The 20,214-nt window shown below is 39.6% G+C and overlaps 1 protein-coding gene across 2 annotated transcripts in view; it reads left to right on the top strand.

The window, feature by feature from the left end:
• The first annotated feature begins 3,420 nt into the window (after nucleotides 1–3,420).
• sema4gb (sema domain, immunoglobulin domain (Ig), transmembrane domain (TM) and short cytoplasmic domain, (semaphorin) 4Gb) overlaps nucleotides 3,421–20,214 on the top strand; it is a 42,557-nt gene continuing 25,763 nt past the window's right edge. Inside the window, exons 1-2 of one of the 2 annotated variants that reach the window (XM_067575561.1) lie at nucleotides 3,421–3,500; nucleotides 9,385–9,677. In XM_067575561.1, coding sequence (XP_067431662.1) covers nucleotides 9,533–9,677 — 145 coding nt within the window. In that variant the 5' untranslated portion in view covers nucleotides 3,421–3,500; nucleotides 9,385–9,532. Of the gene's footprint in view, nucleotides 3,501–3,528; nucleotides 3,672–9,384; nucleotides 9,678–20,214 lie in introns of those variants that run through there. The other variant, XM_067575562.1, reaches the window with a different exon arrangement.

Here is a 20,214-nt window from a genome sequence, read left to right as displayed (position 1 = left end):
TGTGAAAGTGTTTTCCAGCGTTGTACACAAATAAATAAGAGCTACAGCGCCACCCAGTGCCAATGTGACCAGAGATTAAATAAGTATATGAACTGATTTGATCTGATTGATCTTTTAAGGGATCTGTTCACAATTTTTCAATTGTGTCTTAAAATAACAGTCAGGAGCCCAAATGAACATTTAACATGTTTTCTTGCTGTAATCATTCCTCTTGTTCATACTGGCTGTTAAAAGATCCCCTTCAAATGTGCTTTCAATGTAAGTGATGGGGGACAAAATTCAAAGTGTGTCCACACAGTCATTTTGTGCAAAAAATGCATTTAAAAGTTGATGTGAAGCTTATATGAGGCTTCGGTAGTTTGAGTTAGTCATATCAAGTGGATATCTGCCACATTTACAGTCTCTTTAGCATTAAATTCCCTCTTTGTGTCTCCCCGTTGAGCTGCGGTGGCTTCAGATAAACTTTTAAATACACTTTTGCTCAGAAGGAGGACTGTGGATTTTGTCCCCCATCACTTATATTGTAAGTGCATTATGAAGGGATCTTCTAATGGTCAGTATGAACGATTATGACAAGAAAACCCTATTTCAATGTTCATTTGGGCACCTGACTATTGTTTTAAGACAGACTTGAAAAACTGTGAACCTGTCCTGAACCAGGAATTCTCTTGAGGGTTTAGTAAAGATAGACCATCTCTTACCCTTCGCACACATTACACACACTATTGATTACACACAGTATTGACAATTTTAATGTGGCTGTAGGGCAGCTGCACAAAGACCTGAGCTCTTGTGCTCAATTTTCACTCATTGATAATGATTATATCCTTGTCTGTGTAAGATTTATTGCAGTGGTGTGTATGGAGGGTGATCCCCCACATGCTCTTTTGATGTGCTCTTTCACTGCACAATTAAAAATGAATGCGTCCTGTTAAATTCCCACTTTAGCAGCCCCCCTTCCTGTTCCCAACTTGAGGGTCTAGACCTCCCAAGTAGTCCCAATATATAAATATGAGGGGTCATGAAAAAGGATTAAAAAATATATGAAAAAATCAATTCTGTTTCACAAAATTGTTTATTTTATTTATAGACATTTAAACCCTTACTTACATAGTTTTTGTACTGCATTGCTTTGTTGTGTTTTGCTCCAGCTGGTAGAGTCAGACTGTCTAGCACAAAGAATAAACAACACAGGTGGATGGGTTTGTATTTTATACCATAAAGGAAGTCATTATATAAGATTTCATCCTTATTCATCTTTCTCAGCTAACTTCTTAAACCCTGCCAGTGTGATAAAGTGGTGTAAATGTCTGTGCTTTTTACAATGTATAACTGTCACAAGGTTTAAAAATAGCTCTTTAAACACTTTCTTTCCTTTTATCATTTCAGTATTAAAACAGATTTAACATAATTTAAAACAGCATATATCTCTCAGATTATTTATGAAAGGCACATTTACTCTTAGTGTTGTACACTTCATGTCATCTTGAGGAGAATCTGAGTATCTGAAACAGCAACAGGACAGATATCATGAAGATCTGGTCTCATCTTCAGTCTTTTTGCATGGATATAATACTGAAAGTATAATATAATTCCTTATTAAAAGTCTGGCTATGTCTGAATTCATGGACTACAAGTGGAAAAAGGAGGATAAGTTTCATAACATTTTTTTACTAAAGATGATTAAACACCTGCTCATAACTGTAATCAATGAAATCCATGGGAATACTCAAACTCAGAGATTTAATCAAATTATTACTCCTGTTTTAGGTTAAGACTTTGCCTATAAAATACATATGCAGTATATTTTAAATGAGCAGTGTATACTAAACAACTAAACTAAACCATCAGCTTTAAAAAAAAAACAACAAATTACATTTTAACACAGTACAGGTGTAAATAATGAAACTAATGATGGCTGAACTCTCTTTAGCTCTTCAGTTTCAGGATCCTGTTGTACCTGTCGGCTCCTGCTGGTTTACTGGGACACTTCAGTCAGTAACACCTGTGATTGTCCTACTATGACAATTCAAAAATATCTGCTGTGAAAGAGACACATCTGAATAGTGTTTTTACATCAACTACAACATATGAATCATTTTTTCTTTATTTGGGCAGAGTAAAACATGTCAGACATCTTCGAATTGGTGAAATTTTGCTTGTTTATTGTCGTAGTAAACTGCATCGTGTTGCATCTTAATACATCAAATGAAAAAAATACTTTGTTTTTGGTTTCCATTTCTATATCAGTCACATTGTTAATATGTCAAGTAACTCTGGAAGAGTGTTGGACCGTCTGTGTATACACTATTCTGCTGTTCCAGCTTGTATACAGAGGAGAAACTTTAGGAAATATCTTGTTGTGACCATATGTGAACTATACGTTGGTGTAAATTAAATTATATATGTAACACATGTAAGTTATACTCCTGCCCTTAAACATTTATAGAAATATGCAGATAGAGGATAGAAAATATCAGAAGACAATACCGTGAGTTTTTGTCTTTCCATCTCTCCACCAGCAGGGGTCAGACATGAAGCACAGATCACAAAGATATTAAACTACATTCATTACTTTATTACATTAAAAAGCCTAAATTCTGAAAGTGTTCACAGTTTTCAGGGAGTATTTATAATGAGAGGTACCACTGAAAGGTTTCAGTTATATTTCTATGTGGTCTTCATAGTTTTTCTGTGCTCAACATTGAAATATAAGGACATTACTGTACTGTACCCTTTGAGTTCTTCTCAAAGTAGGCTATATCTTTTATTCATTTAACCATTTCTGTTTTTCAGGAGTGTCCAGACCAAGATAGGCAGTAATCTCAGTTAATTATAGACATCAAAATGACATTAGCTCTAAAATTTTACCAGGATGTATTTGTGAAGTATTTATTTCTTAACATTTGTTGTATCATTTAAAAAAAACAATGATAATATATCAAAACAAGTGTGTGTGTGAGAGAGAGAGAGAAGAGAGAGAGAGAGAGAGAGAGAGAGAGAGAGAGAGAGAGAGAGAGAGAGAGAGAGAGAGAGCGTTCAGACAGAAAGAAGAAGCGAATTTTAGACGCGGCGCGATTACATACAAAGTCAATGGAACGACGCGAATTCGCCCGGGGCGGCGCGAGTTGACGCGAAGACGCGTCCGTGCGAGTTGAAGATGTTTTATGAATCTTAATAAACGTATAGAGACGAGGGGGACTGTTGGGAAAACAACAGAAACGGATCGAGTATCTGGTGAGTTCTCAGAAACAGTTCGTATTTTGGCTGTTGGAAGCGAATAAACACAAATGGTGAAATATGCGCGCGCTTCGCTCTGAACACTGAAGGTCCTAACACATTTCCGAGAGAGAGAGAGAGAGAGAGAGAGAGAGAGAGAGAGAGGGAGGGGAAAGGGGGGGGGAGACATGGTGAGCATTGCATTGGGTAACTGCAGCAGCAGCAGAAGCAGCAGAGTAGAGGAGCTCAGTGTTCGCCACGGAAAGGACTCAAACAATCAGGTGAGTCAGTCAACTGTATCGTCATATTGAATCTGCGTTGTCTCTTTCACTTTCCCTACGCACACTCTCTCTACACATCCACCTACACTCAGGTGAAGGTGATTAAAGGGAGTGCACAGTGCTGTTTTCCCTCTTCAGTGCTGCAGTCCAGGTCGGACAGGTGCACATGGGGTGAGTGCACGTTAATGGCGCGCGAACTGCCTTAGCCAGTTGTTACTTAAGAGCCCATATTCATGTAAGTTTAGTGTAGTAATGAATATAATGTTGGGGCAATGTGAGTAAGCCTTTTTTTGTATCATCACTTATTCCTCTGAGCTGGCTGTATTGTTCCTAATGGCAAAGTAGGATATGTATGTTATGTACGTTAATTATGTTAATTATTTTTCCTTCATTTAAGCTGTGTGCCTGTTTTACTTTTGGAAGAACTAGGCCAGAGGTGAACGTAAGCCTCATGAGACAAAGACAAGTGGACAGAGAGAAGGGAGATTAGTCTCTGAGTTGGACTGAGTAGGAGTAAAAAAAAAAAAAAAGGTTTGAAATAACAAGTTAATTAAACTTGACCATCAAAAACGGCTAAAATTAGCTTTTAATTGGACATGATTGAGTTTTTTTTAAAAGGACACTGCCAACAGTAACTTCAGTCAGAAATTAGTTTAATTGGTTCATTAAAAATGGGTGCTGCAAGATGGGTAGCGTACTACTTTAGTGGTTTTAATAATGGTTAATATGCTAATGCTTCATAGATCATTTATACGATATTAAAACTCTTTGGGTTGCCAGATCCTTTACGTGAGCAACAGTAAAAAATACTCCATTACAAGTACAAGTACTGCATTCAAAATCTTACTTGAGTAAAAGTGTGAAAGTATTAAAAGCAAAATGTACCTTAAATATCAAAAATGAAAGTATTTATTATCCACAATTGACCCTTTCAGAATGTTATGATATGCATTATGTTGTTGGATCATTACTATTGATGCATTACTGTGTTAGCAGTATGTCAGTGTTGTAGTAGGTCGAGATGAAGCTCTTTCTAACTAATTTATATACTCTTGGGTAGTTTAAGCTATAACAGTTATCATGTTTTATAAGTTGATCATATATCTTGTTTATAAAGTCTTCATTTTAAAGGTAACTTGTAACTGTACTGTCAGATAAATGTAATAGAGTACAAAGTACAATATTCCCTCTGAAATATTGTGGAGTATGTGTAAAGTTGCATAAAATAGAAATACTCAAGTAAATTACAAACATTTCAAAATTCTGATTAATTACAGCACTTGAGTAGATGTAATTTGTTATTTCCATCACTGCTGTTGAGTCAGTAACAAAGTCAAACCAGTAATAAAGTTGTCAGTAAAGGGTCAATAGTTTCTTTATTTCCAATAAGGCATCAGCAAAAGTTTGAAGGATATCTGTAATTGCTCTATGACTGTTAGTTCTAAGTTATCCATTAAGTCTGCGTTTATAAAAGTTGTTAATAAATTAATTGTGGTAGAGGGTCAGAGGTCAAACGGTCCATTGGAGGGGTCTTCATGATGAATTAAAGAGCAACCTAAAAACACAAAGCAAGGAGGATAAACACCCGCCACAACCTGGCAACCCAAATATTGTTCTTATTAATGGGTGATCTATAACACATTAGTAATTGATTTATTTATTAACTATTATACTACTACTATAGACATTAATTACAGTGTATTTAGCCGTATTATAAAGTGATAGCGACGACTGAAGCGGTAATCTCATCTCTCCAGTGAGGACAAGAGAGAAGTGCAGAGAGGAGCAGGGTGTTGACATGGTGTTTGTTTGATCTTCAAGGCTAAAATTGACCAAGCAGGTCACTTTACATATTAGAATATACATGTGACAAATAGACAACATATACCACAAAATGTGCAAGTTAGAGTATACTGGATTTGATTGATTTGAGTGTTATTTTATCACAACGTTGACATTTCTGATGGCTCTGGTCTCCATCTTATGATTCAATTTCAGGAAAGACAAATATGGTGAGATGATCTGTTATCACAGATGATGTAGGGGATGATTTTAATAATATTACAGGCACGTGTACATTTTTAAATTCAGCATATATATTCCTTTGAGTCCTAAGAAATCATTACATGCTCAGTTGTGAGTATATTGGCATGTTGAATGGATTTTATCAGCTGTAATTACCAGAAAAAACCTGACTGAAAACAACAATTCTCCTATGATGTTTATATTTCCACTGTTTGAATTGCACATTGTTTGGGACAAAATCTTAATTTCATGCTTCTCAGAGAAGATTTGTTTTAAGATTTCTCCACATCACAGTAAACTTATTCTGCCTTTAATGTGCGAGAAATCTCATTTATGGTTCATTTCTATGCCTGCAGCTCCTCACCGGGTTTGAATAAAGAAAAAAAAAAGGAAGTAAATGTATAGATATCATACTAAATATAGGATATATAGCACATAATCCTATTAATAAAGTCTATTTATTCTGTATTTGTTGGTTGATGGCTTTAGCACAAAAGTATGACTGTGTTTGACATTTTAAGTGGCACCAGTTGAACGGAAATACATGAATAGCTCGCTTTTTTATCGATCTTTCTACAGAAATGTCAGACTACTTTATTTAGCAAATCATTCTGTCCTGCCTGACGGTTCCTCATATTGGAAAACAGCTATATAATACTCAAATCCCTTCATATTCTGCAGGCAAGTAATGACTTAATTTCAGGATTTCTGATGAGGACCAGATGGCTAAAAAGTCCCAGTAGATGTTTTGCAGGCCCAGCTGTATGGATTAATAAACAGGAGGAAACTAATAAGTAAAAGGTGTTACCTGCTGTTTTGTTCGATTCCTCCTGTGTCCCATCATGCATGAGACATGTGTCGTGCCGATGTGTGGTGGTGTTTACTTTTCCCTCCTGGAGTTTCCATGCTTTCGTCATTGAGGCAACACTGTGTTGTCAACGCCCTCGCCAGCTCCTGTAGAACAGCACACACACACACACACAACGCAAATGCAGATGTGTTGAGACAATGATGTTTTTGCTTTGTGTTGCATGAGGGCAGCAGCTGACAAAACCACACCAAAGTGCTTCTCGCCAGCATGCCCGCTTGTCTGATTGATCTGCTGTCCTCTGTTTTATATACCATCAGTTTTAGAAGACAATGGTGTTGGAGATGCTCACAAAGTTCAGGACAACAAACGAGATTCACGCTGCATTGTTGTTCTACCGCCGATTGCAAGTTGTAAAGACTGCTTTTATGGTGCAACCTTGTGATGGAGAATCTCTTCCATCTTGTTGTTTTGTAGCTGATCATCATCGGTTGTACAGATGTTTGTACAACAAAGTAGGATTCATTTGACTGCCTTTCTTCACAGCTATGGTCCTACACACAGCGTGAAACATAACTGAACAGTTTAGCGAGTATAAACAGTCTTTGCCCTTCAAAAAACCTCGGTTGTGGCTATTTGTCCACTCACGCACTATATGAATGAATTGTAAGCAGACAAAAGGTGTCAATTTTTGTTTTCTTGTGGTTAATTGAGAATAAATCAAGTAATCAAAACAGATAAATAGCTCCTAAACCCCCTTTCAGAAAAAAGTTTCGGGTCAAGGCTTTCGGGTAGGTTATGGTTAGTCAGAGATGATCGGTTGGCGTTAGAGTTCAGGTTGGGTCGAGGTTAAGGTAAAGAGAAACACAGATCAAGTGGGAAACAGACAAAGTCAAAGTCATTAGCAAGCTAACTATCGATAGCTCCATGCTAACTGAATCTTTCTTCTTGAAGAACTAAGACTTTTTTTAAATAAAGGCAGTCATTACATGATACAAACAAAAAGGAGAAATGATAAAAGTTTGAGCTGCCACTTGGAAGCTGCTTCGAAAAGAATTTATCTTAACAGGAATTTGTTGTTGTTGTCAAAAACAGTGCCGTCTAATCCCTTTGAAGCTGCAGTCAGTAGCATTTCCTCCTTCTTCCTCTTTCCAATGTTGGAAAAAGGTGCACAAGTACTTTCAGAATAACTGAAACTATTCCAAAACATAAACAACTCACAATTTCAAACTGAAATTCTTGCAAACACCAACCAGCTAAAATTGGCCAACAATTAAGGAGGGTTTTGCTTTCCATCTCTGTGCAACACAAAACAAAAACTCAGTTTAAAGGGCCAGTGTGTAAAATTTAGAGGCATCTAGCACCCCTTCCAAATGTGTAGGAAGACCTACCGTGGCTGTGAAACTCGCAAAAAATGTGAAAGGTCCTCTCTAGAACCAGTGTTTGGTTTGTCCATTCTGGGCTACTGTAGAAGCATGGCGGTGCAACATGGTGACCTCCATGGAAAAGGACCTGCTTTCTATGTAGATATAAAGGGCTCATTCTCAGGTAATGAAAACACAACATTTCTTTTTTTCAGGTGATTATACACTAATTAAAACATACTTATTGATTTTATATTCCAATTCTGCCAAGTCTCTTCTGCTAGATGCCACTAAATTCTACACACTGCACCTTTAAATGTATCATTTGATACGCTAATACAGTTCTAACATAACAGGAATGTGCATCTCTTACCTGTGTGTTACTTACCTGCCCTCTGGTCCAAAATGTTTTGTTTTTTTGTAGTTTCTATTACAAATATGTTTAGGAGGAGGAAGCCAGAACAGAAGAGACCTTTTCTTAAAGTATATATGGATATTTAGCTCTTACATTGACTTGGAAACAGTTTATAGTCTAGTTATGTCTATATGTTGAGCTCTTAAGTGGTTTAGTCAATTTAGTCACATGCAGGGTATGTAAGTAACATACAGGGGCTGAAGTGCCTGAGACTCCTTGTTCATCCTACAGTATAGGCCAAGATGACAAGTTAGTGTTGTGAAAATCAAGTAAGGCATTTATTCTATTATTTGGATTGTTCACGACGATTTATGTAAAACAGCAAGGGCAGGTTTTGGGAAAGAAATTCATGAAAATGAGCCTTAAGAAATCCAGTGGGTCTCAAACGTTAAGAGGAGGGAACTCCTGCACCTTCACTCTGACTCTTCCCCATCTCATCTCTCATTTTGTCATCTTATAGGTTGGTTTCAAAGCTTAGCACCCAAAATGCTAACACAAAGGTCATTAGCCTCGTTGTGATTCGTGCTGCGAGTGATTAGCAGCAGCAGCGGCAGCGGCAGCCGTGAGGATTAAACTGAGAATTCTCCAGTGTCACTGTGCTGCAGAGCGGGATTCACAGTGTTGACCCTTTGATCAGTGACAGAACCAGAGAACGGGCAGCCAGGCGTAGAATGTGCTGATGGCACGGGGCCTAATCTCTAGATTATCCGTCATGCTGCTCCAGTGTGCACACAGCTAATTAAGAGGTGGAGTTGTGTGTTGCAATATCACAGGGACGCATTATTTAACTCCCAAAACTTTTTAAATGGTCTTTTATGCAACAACACCTTAGTCATTCACTCTGACTAATTGGTTGTAATCAGAGAGTGATGATGCATATCAGCAAGTAATTTTCTACACATGCTGTCAAGTAGGCAAGAAAGTTCATACACTGTATCTCCTGACCAAAGCTCATCATAGTCATCATGCATGTTTTAAAATATCTTAAAGCATCCTTAATGTCTATTTCTGTTAGACATTACGTTCATTAAGGTAAGATTGGAGATTATATTTTCTTGTAGGTATAAAAAAACATAAATGATAGATTTGTGATGAGGATTTACCTTAATATTTAAACTTTAAATAATACTAATAAGTACTGTATGACTTTATTCTCCCTTTGTAAAGGTGGTAGAGTCTTTGTTTTGCAAAACTAAAGACAACAGCCTCTTGTCTGATATCCTGAAGAATTTCTCCTTTAATTACATGTTGTTTTTCTCTTTCTCTGCGTAGACCAACTGTGTTCTCAGCCGGAAGATAATCAAAGAATCTGCATTTGCTTGCTGCTGGGCTTAGAGATACTTCTCACGCTTCGATTTTGTGCGTTCAACGAACTGAGCTCAGTCGAGGCTGCGCTTGGACCCAGGTCTGCGTGTTAAACATGGGAGACCCGAGATCAGTCCAGCCCCTCCTGCTCCTCATGCTGCTCCTGATGCTCCTCACCAGGCTGTCACAGCTGTGGGCCTTCCCCTTTAGCCCGTCTCTGGACCTGGATGTCACTCCCAGGACTACTGTGTTTTCCAAAGGTGAGGAGGCTAACCAAAGCCAGACGCACTCATGCGCACACACTTGCACAAGCCTGCTAAACACACACACACACACCTCACTGCCCTGATTTCCTTCCTCCCCTCCCCGTTAAAGAAGTGGCACAGTTTCTGAAGTTGGCCCTGAAGACAACTCCTTCATGCACAGAGTTATTAATCGCCTCTCTCAAGCCCTGTCCTAGATCACACAGCTCAGCAAACACCTCTAATGAAACAATAGACAAGAGGCCGCCATAAAAGAAGACCTGTACACAGTAGGCCTGTTAGTGTCCATGCAGAAAATACTGCTGAATAGGTGTATTTTGGCAAGGAGTGGGCATTTGCACACACTATCAGCATCTCTGCCTTCCTCCTTGTACCTTACCCCCCTCTCACTTCCCACCAGCTCACCTTTCCCCTCCCTCTCCCCTCGCTCCATATCACTGCGGCAGAGGCTACCACTGCAGCTGCAGCAAGAAGGGAACTCCGGCACTGGCAGACTTGATCGGATAGCTGTGCTCTTACCTCCACTCCTCTCCTCTCCATTCCTCTGAGGATGATTATTATTAGAGAGCAGGTGGAGTGAACAGGGCCGGCTCCATTGCCAAGCCGAGCTCTCCGGCGCAATGTCACAAGAGCCGTTGAGAGTGTTGCAGTGTGAAAGAGATGATGTCTCGGTGATGGGAGGATGTGCTGCTTGACGTTCTGAATCAAAATCACTCAGAGAGATGAGAATATTACACAGGAGGAGCCACTTTCTTACTGCGTGTTTGCTACTTTATGGTGCATCCTTTTAATCAAACCTGAGATGAATTATCTCAAAAATTAGTATTTTGTTTGCCTGGAGAGAAAGGAAATTCTGTGAATATTCCTCCTTCGAGATCCAAGTTGTGCTTCATATTGTACCGATTCGTTGTGCTGTGGAGAAATATTGAGGAAAAAGTATTTATAGCAGGCACTGCAGCATACACAAATACTGAACATGGCACTACTTTTGTGGAGCTGTCTACTGCAACCAGTGGGGGCTGCCAGCACTGGCCCGATCTCTAATATCAGTACAGATATTTATCAACCAAATGAAAAGGACACACTCGATTAACTCTAATTAGTTCATCAAATGGGGCAGCATGTATAATTCATTAAGCCTCACAGTATGTTTATAAGTGCATCATAGACAGAAGTCATTGTCTGTTTTGAAAGCCTTCTCTCAATTGTCCTGCCTGTGGCTATTTATTTACACATCTCTGACTCTGCCTCACATTATAAATCATACATATTCTGCTTAATGTGAGCACTTTCCCCGTGCTGCAGCCAGTCCGTCATCACAGATTTTATTTTTCTCCTTGCCCTCGTAGAAAGTTGTCCTTGACCTACTTTGTGATCATCAGGGGAAGCGTGTGAGTCCATGTGAGAGTGCAGGATGTGCACGTGTGTCAGCATGCGTTTCATCAGTCTCCCTGTGTGTCTGAGTACCCCCTATGCGTGTGTGTGGTTTTGTTGTATGTTCGTGGGGAGACAGCTATTTGGGCACGCATTTAATCCTATGTAAAATCTGCACACACGCACAGCCTGTCACTTTCCCTGTGGCGACACATGTCACTCGGGGGGGGGATGGAGTGGCAAGTTCCGCCTCGTAAATATGATATGTCTGCCCGGGTGTGCAGTACTGCATATGGAGATAGCTTAGATTGATGTTGTATGTGGGTGTAGCTGCCTCAACTTGTACCACCACCTATGGGAGACTGTGTGGGAGGATTTATAATATGTCTCTCAGCTGGGGTGAGGGGGCGCTCATTAATTTACAGTATGCTTTACAGATGGCCTGCAAGAGTGGGAGTACGAGGACATGCTGTATCACTGAGAGCCAGAGTTACAGGAAGGGAAATGTCACAGAATGTCTTTATGCACTCTTGTGTGAAATCTCGAGGGACAGGTGTGTGTCGGACGACCCGCTGTAGAAGAAACGAAAAAGAAATGATCTCACATACTGTAAGAAACTTGCAACTGTAAAATTTTGTCAATGAAGATGCTACTTTTAAAACTAATAAGCAGTGGTGTTAGTAGATATTCTCATCCATTACTTAATGCTGCACTAATCGATACTTTTACATCAGCGAGTACATGTAATGTGAAAGAGGTCGCTCATCAAATCCACAGACAATTATAACCCAGATATGAAGTTTCCATCAGCTTTATGGAGCATGTTAGCATCTCTCAGCTCATTGTTGTTCCAGCAGCAGCAGCAGTCAGCTGTTTAAAGTGAAAAAGTCAGAAAGCCCAGATCTGCCCAGCACCAAAGCTAACATACAAAAAAGTCGAGCATTTAGCGTTAGCATTTAGTAGATAAAGAGCCACATATTTTTCTCAAGAATTGGTGGAAACTTGACTTCAAATATATAATGTTGCTCCATGTCTGCTGGATGTGTAAATAGGCAACTGTTTGCCAACGAGTTTGTCATATCAACTTGTACGGTGATGATATGTATCCACAGTTGTGTTGTGTTTACAGCTGCTGCCTCAAGTGGCCAAAAATTAAATGATTGCAGGTTTTAAGTAAAAGTAGCAGTAAGTAAAAATAATATATTAAGAGCAATTCAAGTTTTCAACCTGGTTAGAGATTCAGGAAACAGCATGTATATCAGGGTAAACAGCAGGAGCCAACTAAAACTTTTCAAACCAGTCAAAGGTTTGGACACACTTTCTCATTCAATGAGAAGGTGTGTCCAAACTTTTAAGTAATTTCGAACACTTGTCTCTGAGTCTGATCAAAAGTAAATAGCCCCCCGAATTAGCTGTTGTAGCTAAATGCATTGGTATCTACTTCTGGGGCAATTTGCTCGCTAACAAAACTAGCTGCTTATGTAAATGTTAGCAAATAGTTAAATTGCACCTCTGCAGACAAGACTCTTCCCAGGTATTTAATCAATAAATGGTCCTAGTCGTGAGCTTCAGAAAATCTCTTCTTTATGATAAGGAGATTGAATATTATACATAAAATATTGCCTTTCAGGAATCCAGTTATGTGTGCAACTTATGTTGGCAAATTAGACAACTCAAATTGGAATATGTGTGTTTATGTGACATAGTGGCTGCTTTTTTTGTTGTTGTTGTTGTTCTCTCTCAGTGGTGAGATTAACGCTTGACTGTATTCTGAACTCAACTGTGGTGTCTGCTTTGGTTGTTTGGTTGTCTGCCACCAGACCTGAAGTAATGCAGTTCTGAAATATTGATGAACTGTAAGTTGTCTCTTACTGCTATGACAAGCTGAGATGATGGAAGGGGTCTCGGTAGTAAAACTTTTCACGGTTCACACTATTATTATTGTGGTGGTAATAAACCCTGTCAACTTGATGCTTTATTATAGATGAAGAGTTTTCTTCATCATGTATGGTAATTACAGCGTTGAGCCAAGTCTATTATTGTCTCAGCATGCAGCACTGAGCAGCTGCATCTATTAAACACAGAAAACATTGATGATTTACTTTGGTTATCAGCTTGGCCGCTGCTGCTTGGACTGAAGTTGTTTATCTGTCTCAACCACGTGACAGTGTCGGTACACCATGTTGGCTCCGTTTGTTTTCACCAGAGCTGACAACACATTTTTTTTCTCTCTCTGTGGCGACATTTCATGCTTTGGACCCGTAAATCCTCTGAGACTTCCACGATGCTTTGATCTCATTCCCCTCTGATAGTGCTGATGCGTCATTCTGACGGGATCTTATTGGTGATTCACTGATAGCATCTAGTGAGACCTGAAATAACACTGGGGTGATGCTTGGCTTTCTTTTCTGAGATGAAAGTCAGTCTTTCATCTCATTCTGCAGTCTCCCTGCATAAAAAAAAAAAAAAACAACAACCTATGAAAGTTTCAGCTCTGACACAAACTTGGCAAATGGTTTGTGTCATCATAAGTAGTGTTTTCCTTTACCAGCAATCAGTTGATGAATTGAATTAAAACTGTATTTATTTTACCCAAGTTCTATTCATTTCACTTTCATTTGCACGTTTTATCTTTCAGCTCCTTCATTTTCCCATTTTTGTTTGTTTTTGGCACACATTTAATCAATTATCTACTCTCTATTTTCCCCATGTAAGATTTCTAATTTTCTCTACCACTTTTCCAATTTTCCTGTCTAGCCATGCAGGATGGTTTTGGTTTTATGAAATTTGACATATCTGCCTCCCACACCAATACAACGATGAATGGAATAATGCCTGTGGCGAAGGTCTTTATCTGAAACAGACTCTTGGAAAAGTTACCCAAACCTCACATGCATAAGGTTAATTTCCAAAAAAAGGAAACATAATTTGAAAAGGACTTAATGGCACTCTGACCCAGTCCGAACAGTCCGGAGGATAATGCATTCAACCTAAATAGGACCAAATAGACAGAGAACACCGACACTGTCAACAAAATCAGGCGCCACCGGTTAATGAGCAGGCCAAAATGAGTACATGTCATTTTCCTGCACTTCACAGTTCACACTCTTCATCTTGTGTCAAAAAAAACCCACCAGACAGAGAGACCTGTTAACCACAGACCTGTGAAAAGGTTTCATAGGAACTACCTTCCACCAAAGAAATAGTCCTTGTACAAACTGTTGACAGCAGGCTATGTGGATTATGAGAGTTTGTTTTGAATATCCATTTATCTCCATTGTATTGGAGCGGAGACAGATATCGCAGACTGTTTTCTTGTACACTATGCATACTCTATACAGCTCTTGTCACTCAGATTTATTTGTCTTTTTAATATCATTGACTGGAAAGTGTAGTTTCAGTTTAACTACTGTTCTTAATCAGTGCCAGTAGTGATTGGAATCGGGGTGTTTATGCCATCCAAAATGCTTTTTTTGTTTTTTTTATATTTTAGTTTTAATGTTCCATGTCTTTTTTTTTCAGATTGTTGTTTGTTTTGCTTTTAGTTTTGATAGTTTAAAGAGCAGAGAGAGAGAGAGAGACAGGAGACATGGGTAGAGCGACGGGGGTATGACATGCAACAATCGAACCACAGACGTTGCAGTTATGTGATTTGCATCTTAATGAATAGGCTCCCGGGGGAAACATTTCCACTGCAGAGGACAATAAAGTTGTATTGTTTGTACTGCAACTTCAGGTAACAACAACAACAACACCACCTCTGCTCCAGTAACAGTAACTATCTATGGTGAAACTAGCCTAACTGTGGCTTAGACTGACTGTAAACAAGCTTTAAAAAAATGTATTTCTGTATTTGCCTCTGGTAATTGGCAGTGAGATAAGTGCATTAATACACTCTGAGGTGTCCTGATATAGAAAATAATGGACTCAGCGGAGGAAATGCCACTCTGCTCCGCATTCTCAGTCTATTTTTGTATATCAGGACACCCAGTAGTGTATCATTGCTTACATAATTGTCATGTTCATTGACTCTTAAGCCTGGAAGAAGTGAAGAGATGCTTATATAATGTGGATAGAGTTGACAACAACTGACAGTTCTGACACTGTCCAAAGAAGTTAAGTCAGTCTTTCCTTCCAGCATTTGTTCCCAAATCTTTTTGTAAACATGCATGTGTGTGTGTGTGTGCATGTGTGTGTGTCACATGCTCTCTATGGTGAGTCTAGTGATCAGTGAGTCACAGAGGAAGTCACACACTCTGGTAGAAACACACACACACACACACACTGGATTTACTACCATCTCGGACTCCACATGGAGGATTACAAATATGTCTGAGTGTGAGTGCGCACATTCTGGACGCGCCACCTGTGACGGCTCAGTGGTGAGACACATTGACTCTGGCGAACACACAAATACACTCTCCTCAGATCTTCTGAGTCACTGACAGAGATGTCTTCACTCTTTCACAAGAGACAGATGAAGGGTGAAATAAGTGTGAAGTGTGTGTGTGTGTGGTGACTGGAAAAACTGACAGATGTTTCAGAGGGGCAGTCGTTTTGACCTCTTAGTCGCATCTGTTACGTGGGGATGTGGTAGTGACAAGGTATTTATTTTAAGACGAGCATAAGGGAATGCAGGCCATGGGGAAGCTTGGACTAGTAGCTGGGAACCTGGGGCTAGGGCTGGTTTCCGAGAACCGGGAGCTGAGGCAAGCTGGGGCAAGGGGAGCAGGTGTGGAGTGGTATCCGTGGGGGGGGGGAGCAGAGAAGAACAAGGGTCCAAGGCAGGGAAGCAGGACTGATAAGATGAGGGACAGGAGACAGGGACCGGAGACAGAGCAGACGGGACTGTGGAGAACAGGAGACAGAGACCCGGGATCTGGATGGGCTTAGTATAAGTAGAGGTCTTGATTATGGAGCAGGTTGCAGCTGGTGGGGCTCTGCTGTGACGCCAGCACACCTGTCTCCACTCACACGGGGAGAGAGAGAGAGAGGGAGAGAGCCACCGGGGGAAGTGGGAACAGGTAGGGAGACACAGAAGCGAGGCAGGAATCGTGACATCATCGAACGATGTTACACAAGCGGGTCTGCGTTAACACACACATACACACACACACACTCACACACATACATTCACGTGCATACAGGATGACAACAGTAAATAGAAACCGAACAGCGGGCTGAGAGGCTTCTGGCACACCTCAGCGCTTTGTTGACTTTCCTCATTGATTTTGTAACAAAGCACAAGTAACAGTGTGTGTGTGTGTGTGTGTGTGTGTGTGTGCATAATAGTGGCTTCAGGGAAGGGTAGGTCAACTTCATGGGTCTGTTGCTGACTTAGTGTATTCATGGCTATGCTAATGGTGAGGAAAAATGTTTGCTATGTTTTCATACTGCTTATGTTTCTGTCGTTAAAGAAAGAGGTCGCTCGCAGTGATGAGCCCACAGAGAATAATCATCCGACTCCGTAGTCCTCCTCAGCTCTTTGGGGTCTTTGAGCTAATTATTTATTATTATTTTTAGAAGAACACAGGTGGCCAGAAACAAGACTGCTAATAAATGTTATGTTCACCATAACAATCTTATTAGGGCTGAAACTAACGATTATTTTCATTATTGATTCATCTGCCAATTATTTTCTTGATTAATTGTTTTAATTTCTTAAAGATCAAAGAGACGTCTTCAAATATCCTGTCTTGTCTGATCAATCGTTCAAAAGCCAAAGATATTCAGTTTACTATCATGTACGACACTTAAAAGCTTCAAATTCTCACATTTAAGAAGCTGCAACCACTGAATATTTGGCATTTTTGCTTAAAAAAGGACTGAAATGGTTATTTGATTATCAAAATAGTTACCATTTAACTTTCTGCTGATTGACTAACTGATTAATCGACTAATCGCTGCAGCTTTAAATCTTATGAGGTCATAATATGTCAATGTTGGGTTTACAGCTTGTTGCACGGAGCAGTAGGCCTACAGTAACAAGACAATCTGTCAAATATAGACAGAAAATTTGTGGAAAATTAAAATTTTGATGGAAAATTATCATTTTAGTCTTTTACCTTGCAAACCAGAGTGTATGTGAGAGACAGAACCTTCACACAAAACATTATAAAACTCAAAGGCCTTCTAGTTCTCCCTATTATTAATAAACTGACCTTAATGTGTAAAATCAGTATTCTTCTTCAAGTCAGTGATAAATAATGTATAAGAAGAACTTTATTTAAACAAGAAAATGCCTCGCTGAGAATAAATATCTCTTTTACTGAAACCTCTTGGCTAAGATAAGCAACAACACATACTCATAATCACGCAGACTTATAACAAAGCAAATAAAGATATGAAGAAAGTAAACAAAAACAGAACAGTTGTGATCAGAAAGATAATGTAAAATTGATAAAATAACAGTCACCATAACAAGGAATATGACAATCTGTTCAGTCCTTTTATGGGATATTGAAATTGCATAAAATAGCACTTTTATATGGGCTTTATCTGGTTGTTTATTTGTACTTTCTACACTAAGCAGAAGCTTTGTGTGTGTGTGTTTGTGTTCGAGTAAAAAAGACCAATTTATTTTGTTCTTTTTTCAGGTCGCTGACAGATTGGTTTTAGAGCACAGCTGTAATTGCAGCCCATTGATTTTCACTTCTGTGATTCATACTAAACTGAACATTGGTTTTCTCCCCGTCATAAATCTGGGTGACCAGAGATCGAGGGGTGTCAGGTTGTTGAAAAATGTGCCAACAAGTCAGCGTGTCGCCCGCATTAAAACAACACACGAATCATGACAGGTCTGAGATCAAGGTCGCTCTGCCTCTGCTGCCTCGGGGGGGGGGCCAGGGACATTTTGTATGTCATCATAGTCCTTCTCATCAAGCACTGCGCTTGTTATATCATGCAAACACTATTTTTATAAGATAGAGACCAAGGCTTTTTGCTCACTCTCGGGTGACTCACGAGTAATGGGCTCTTTACATCGCCTTGGGCTGGCATTATGTTTGCATAACTTTCTTTAAACGTAATCTCAGAGAACATGCAGCGTGCTAGTGAGAAGGACGATGTTTTATTGTTCATGTATTATTGTGTGTGTGTGTGTTTTTGCTATCTGTCTTTCTTTCTGTCACCCTCTCTTCTTTTTTGCTTATCACTGTATAGATTCAGTTGTTGTGTGAACACCTTTTATGCACCTGAGTGTGTGTGTGTGTGTGTGTGAGAGGGTGCCCTGCTGCGTGACTCCCGTCCCTTCATGCCAGAGCCCCCCCCACCCCCACCCCCCCAGCGTGTCCTGACCTTTGGCTGTGTCGTAGGAGTTGCTCATTGCTTACTCATATCTGAGGGTGACGGACTATGAGAAATTATAGGTGGCAGTTATACAGTCCTAGCTGTAGATTTTATTGAGAGTTATAGAATTATTGCCGTCATTGTCACCGTGGGAATCAGTTTGTGAGAAAGTGCGGTTCACTAAAATTGAATTTTTGAATACTCTTTGACACTGAGAATGGATAATTGTGGTTTATTCACAGACTGTGTATAAATATGGACGTATTGAGGTGTGACATCACCTATTGGTTTGGATCGGAGCCAGTTTGAAGCCCAGAGTTGCAGCTTATAGTCAGCGCCATCTTTTCCGTTTGGAGCCAGGACCCTCCGGATAAGGAGTGTTAGGTGTTGCCTTTCACGCTCTGGAAACATGCCCCCGCTACCTCGGACCGAACAAATGCTAGTTTAATGGAAACACTGAGCGGTGCACACTCGGGCTAACATGAGCTACTTTAGCTAAATTGTGCTAACAGGGCAGGTATCATAATCAAGTGACATTAAACTTACTGAAATATTGCAAACTGTCAATCACAGCTGTCAGTCAACACCCACACGGCAGACATCAAAGCTACTATGAGTCGTCAAACGGAGCAATAATTTCCAAAATGACCCCTAACACACTTTTGAGGGGGCCTGAATTTAGCAATTGAGACCATAATGACTCATTGAAAAAAATGACTGACTCAGTATTTCCAGAGAGAAGTTGACGTTTCAGCTTCAAGCCAGCGTCTAGTTGGTGCTGTCGGTGGAATTAAACTAAAGGTTATTCCACACTGGCTTCAGTCTCAAGCCGTGGTAATTGTCGCTTGGGTTTATTACAACTTTTGCCTTATTTTCATGGTTTTTGCCATCATTTATGATAACATTATACTCAAAAAGTAATTACTGAGATCTGGGAATGTGGCAACATTGCTAAAAAAGTCTGTCTAAACTTGTTTACCATTTGCCTTCGCTTTTTCTGACAAATAAGTTTGGCTAACCTTGGAGTTTGTTTACAACCTGTTTGACTGCAGCTGTGTTTGTCCTTTACTGATGTTTTTGTGGCATTGTAGTGATGTTGAGCTGTTCCCCAGATCTCAGCAATTAAATTACTGAGTACAGTATTATCACACATAAAAGAAATGATGGCTCAAACAATGAAAATAAGAATTGAAATAAACCCGTAATTATCCTTTAGAGATGCTATAATCACATAAGAATTCTGCACATTCGATATGACCCATAGCACCAATACTGATATTTGAGCACTCTACTAAAACACTTTGCTTGCTCTTTCTTTAAGATATTTGTGATCCTTTGCATATAATTTCCATAACTAAATGAGATCAAGGTTGAGATGATTGGCTTCCATGTATTTTTTATCAGTGTAATCAAACCTGAGAGCACATTTCCTGAAAAAAACACCCTGTTGTTGTTGCTCTGTATAAGAGTGTTTATTCTCCCAGATTACCGAAGAAGACAAAAATGTTGGAAACAATTTGTCTCTCACAAATTTTACCACCTGCTCTGAAAGCTTCACTAATGCTGAAAGAACAGCAGCCTCTTTCTCTTAATGCAGAGGCTTATAATATTTACCGTGCACTAATGGCTCAGACTGACAACGTTAAAATGCTGTATTTTTTTTTAAATGTCACTGCTCTTTAAAAAGCTGCAGAGTTGATGTTTTATAACTTCTACGGGTTGTTTCCTCTACCAGGAGCTGTATGTGGTGACATTCTTCCTGTCACTGTATAATGAGTCTAGGCCGGTATGATAATAATCTAACTATTGACCAGTGAGAGGGTCCCAGTGGCTTTTTGGCTGTCAGCGATATAACCAGTAAGAAACGGCTGGC

This window comes from Thunnus thynnus, chromosome 20, assembly GCF_963924715.1.
Source record: "Thunnus thynnus chromosome 20, fThuThy2.1, whole genome shotgun sequence".
NCBI classification, from domain to species: Eukaryota; Metazoa; Chordata; class Actinopteri; order Scombriformes; family Scombridae; genus Thunnus; species Thunnus thynnus.
Note: the sequence above shows the minus strand (reverse complement) of the source record. Positions and strands in the feature narration are given on the sequence as shown.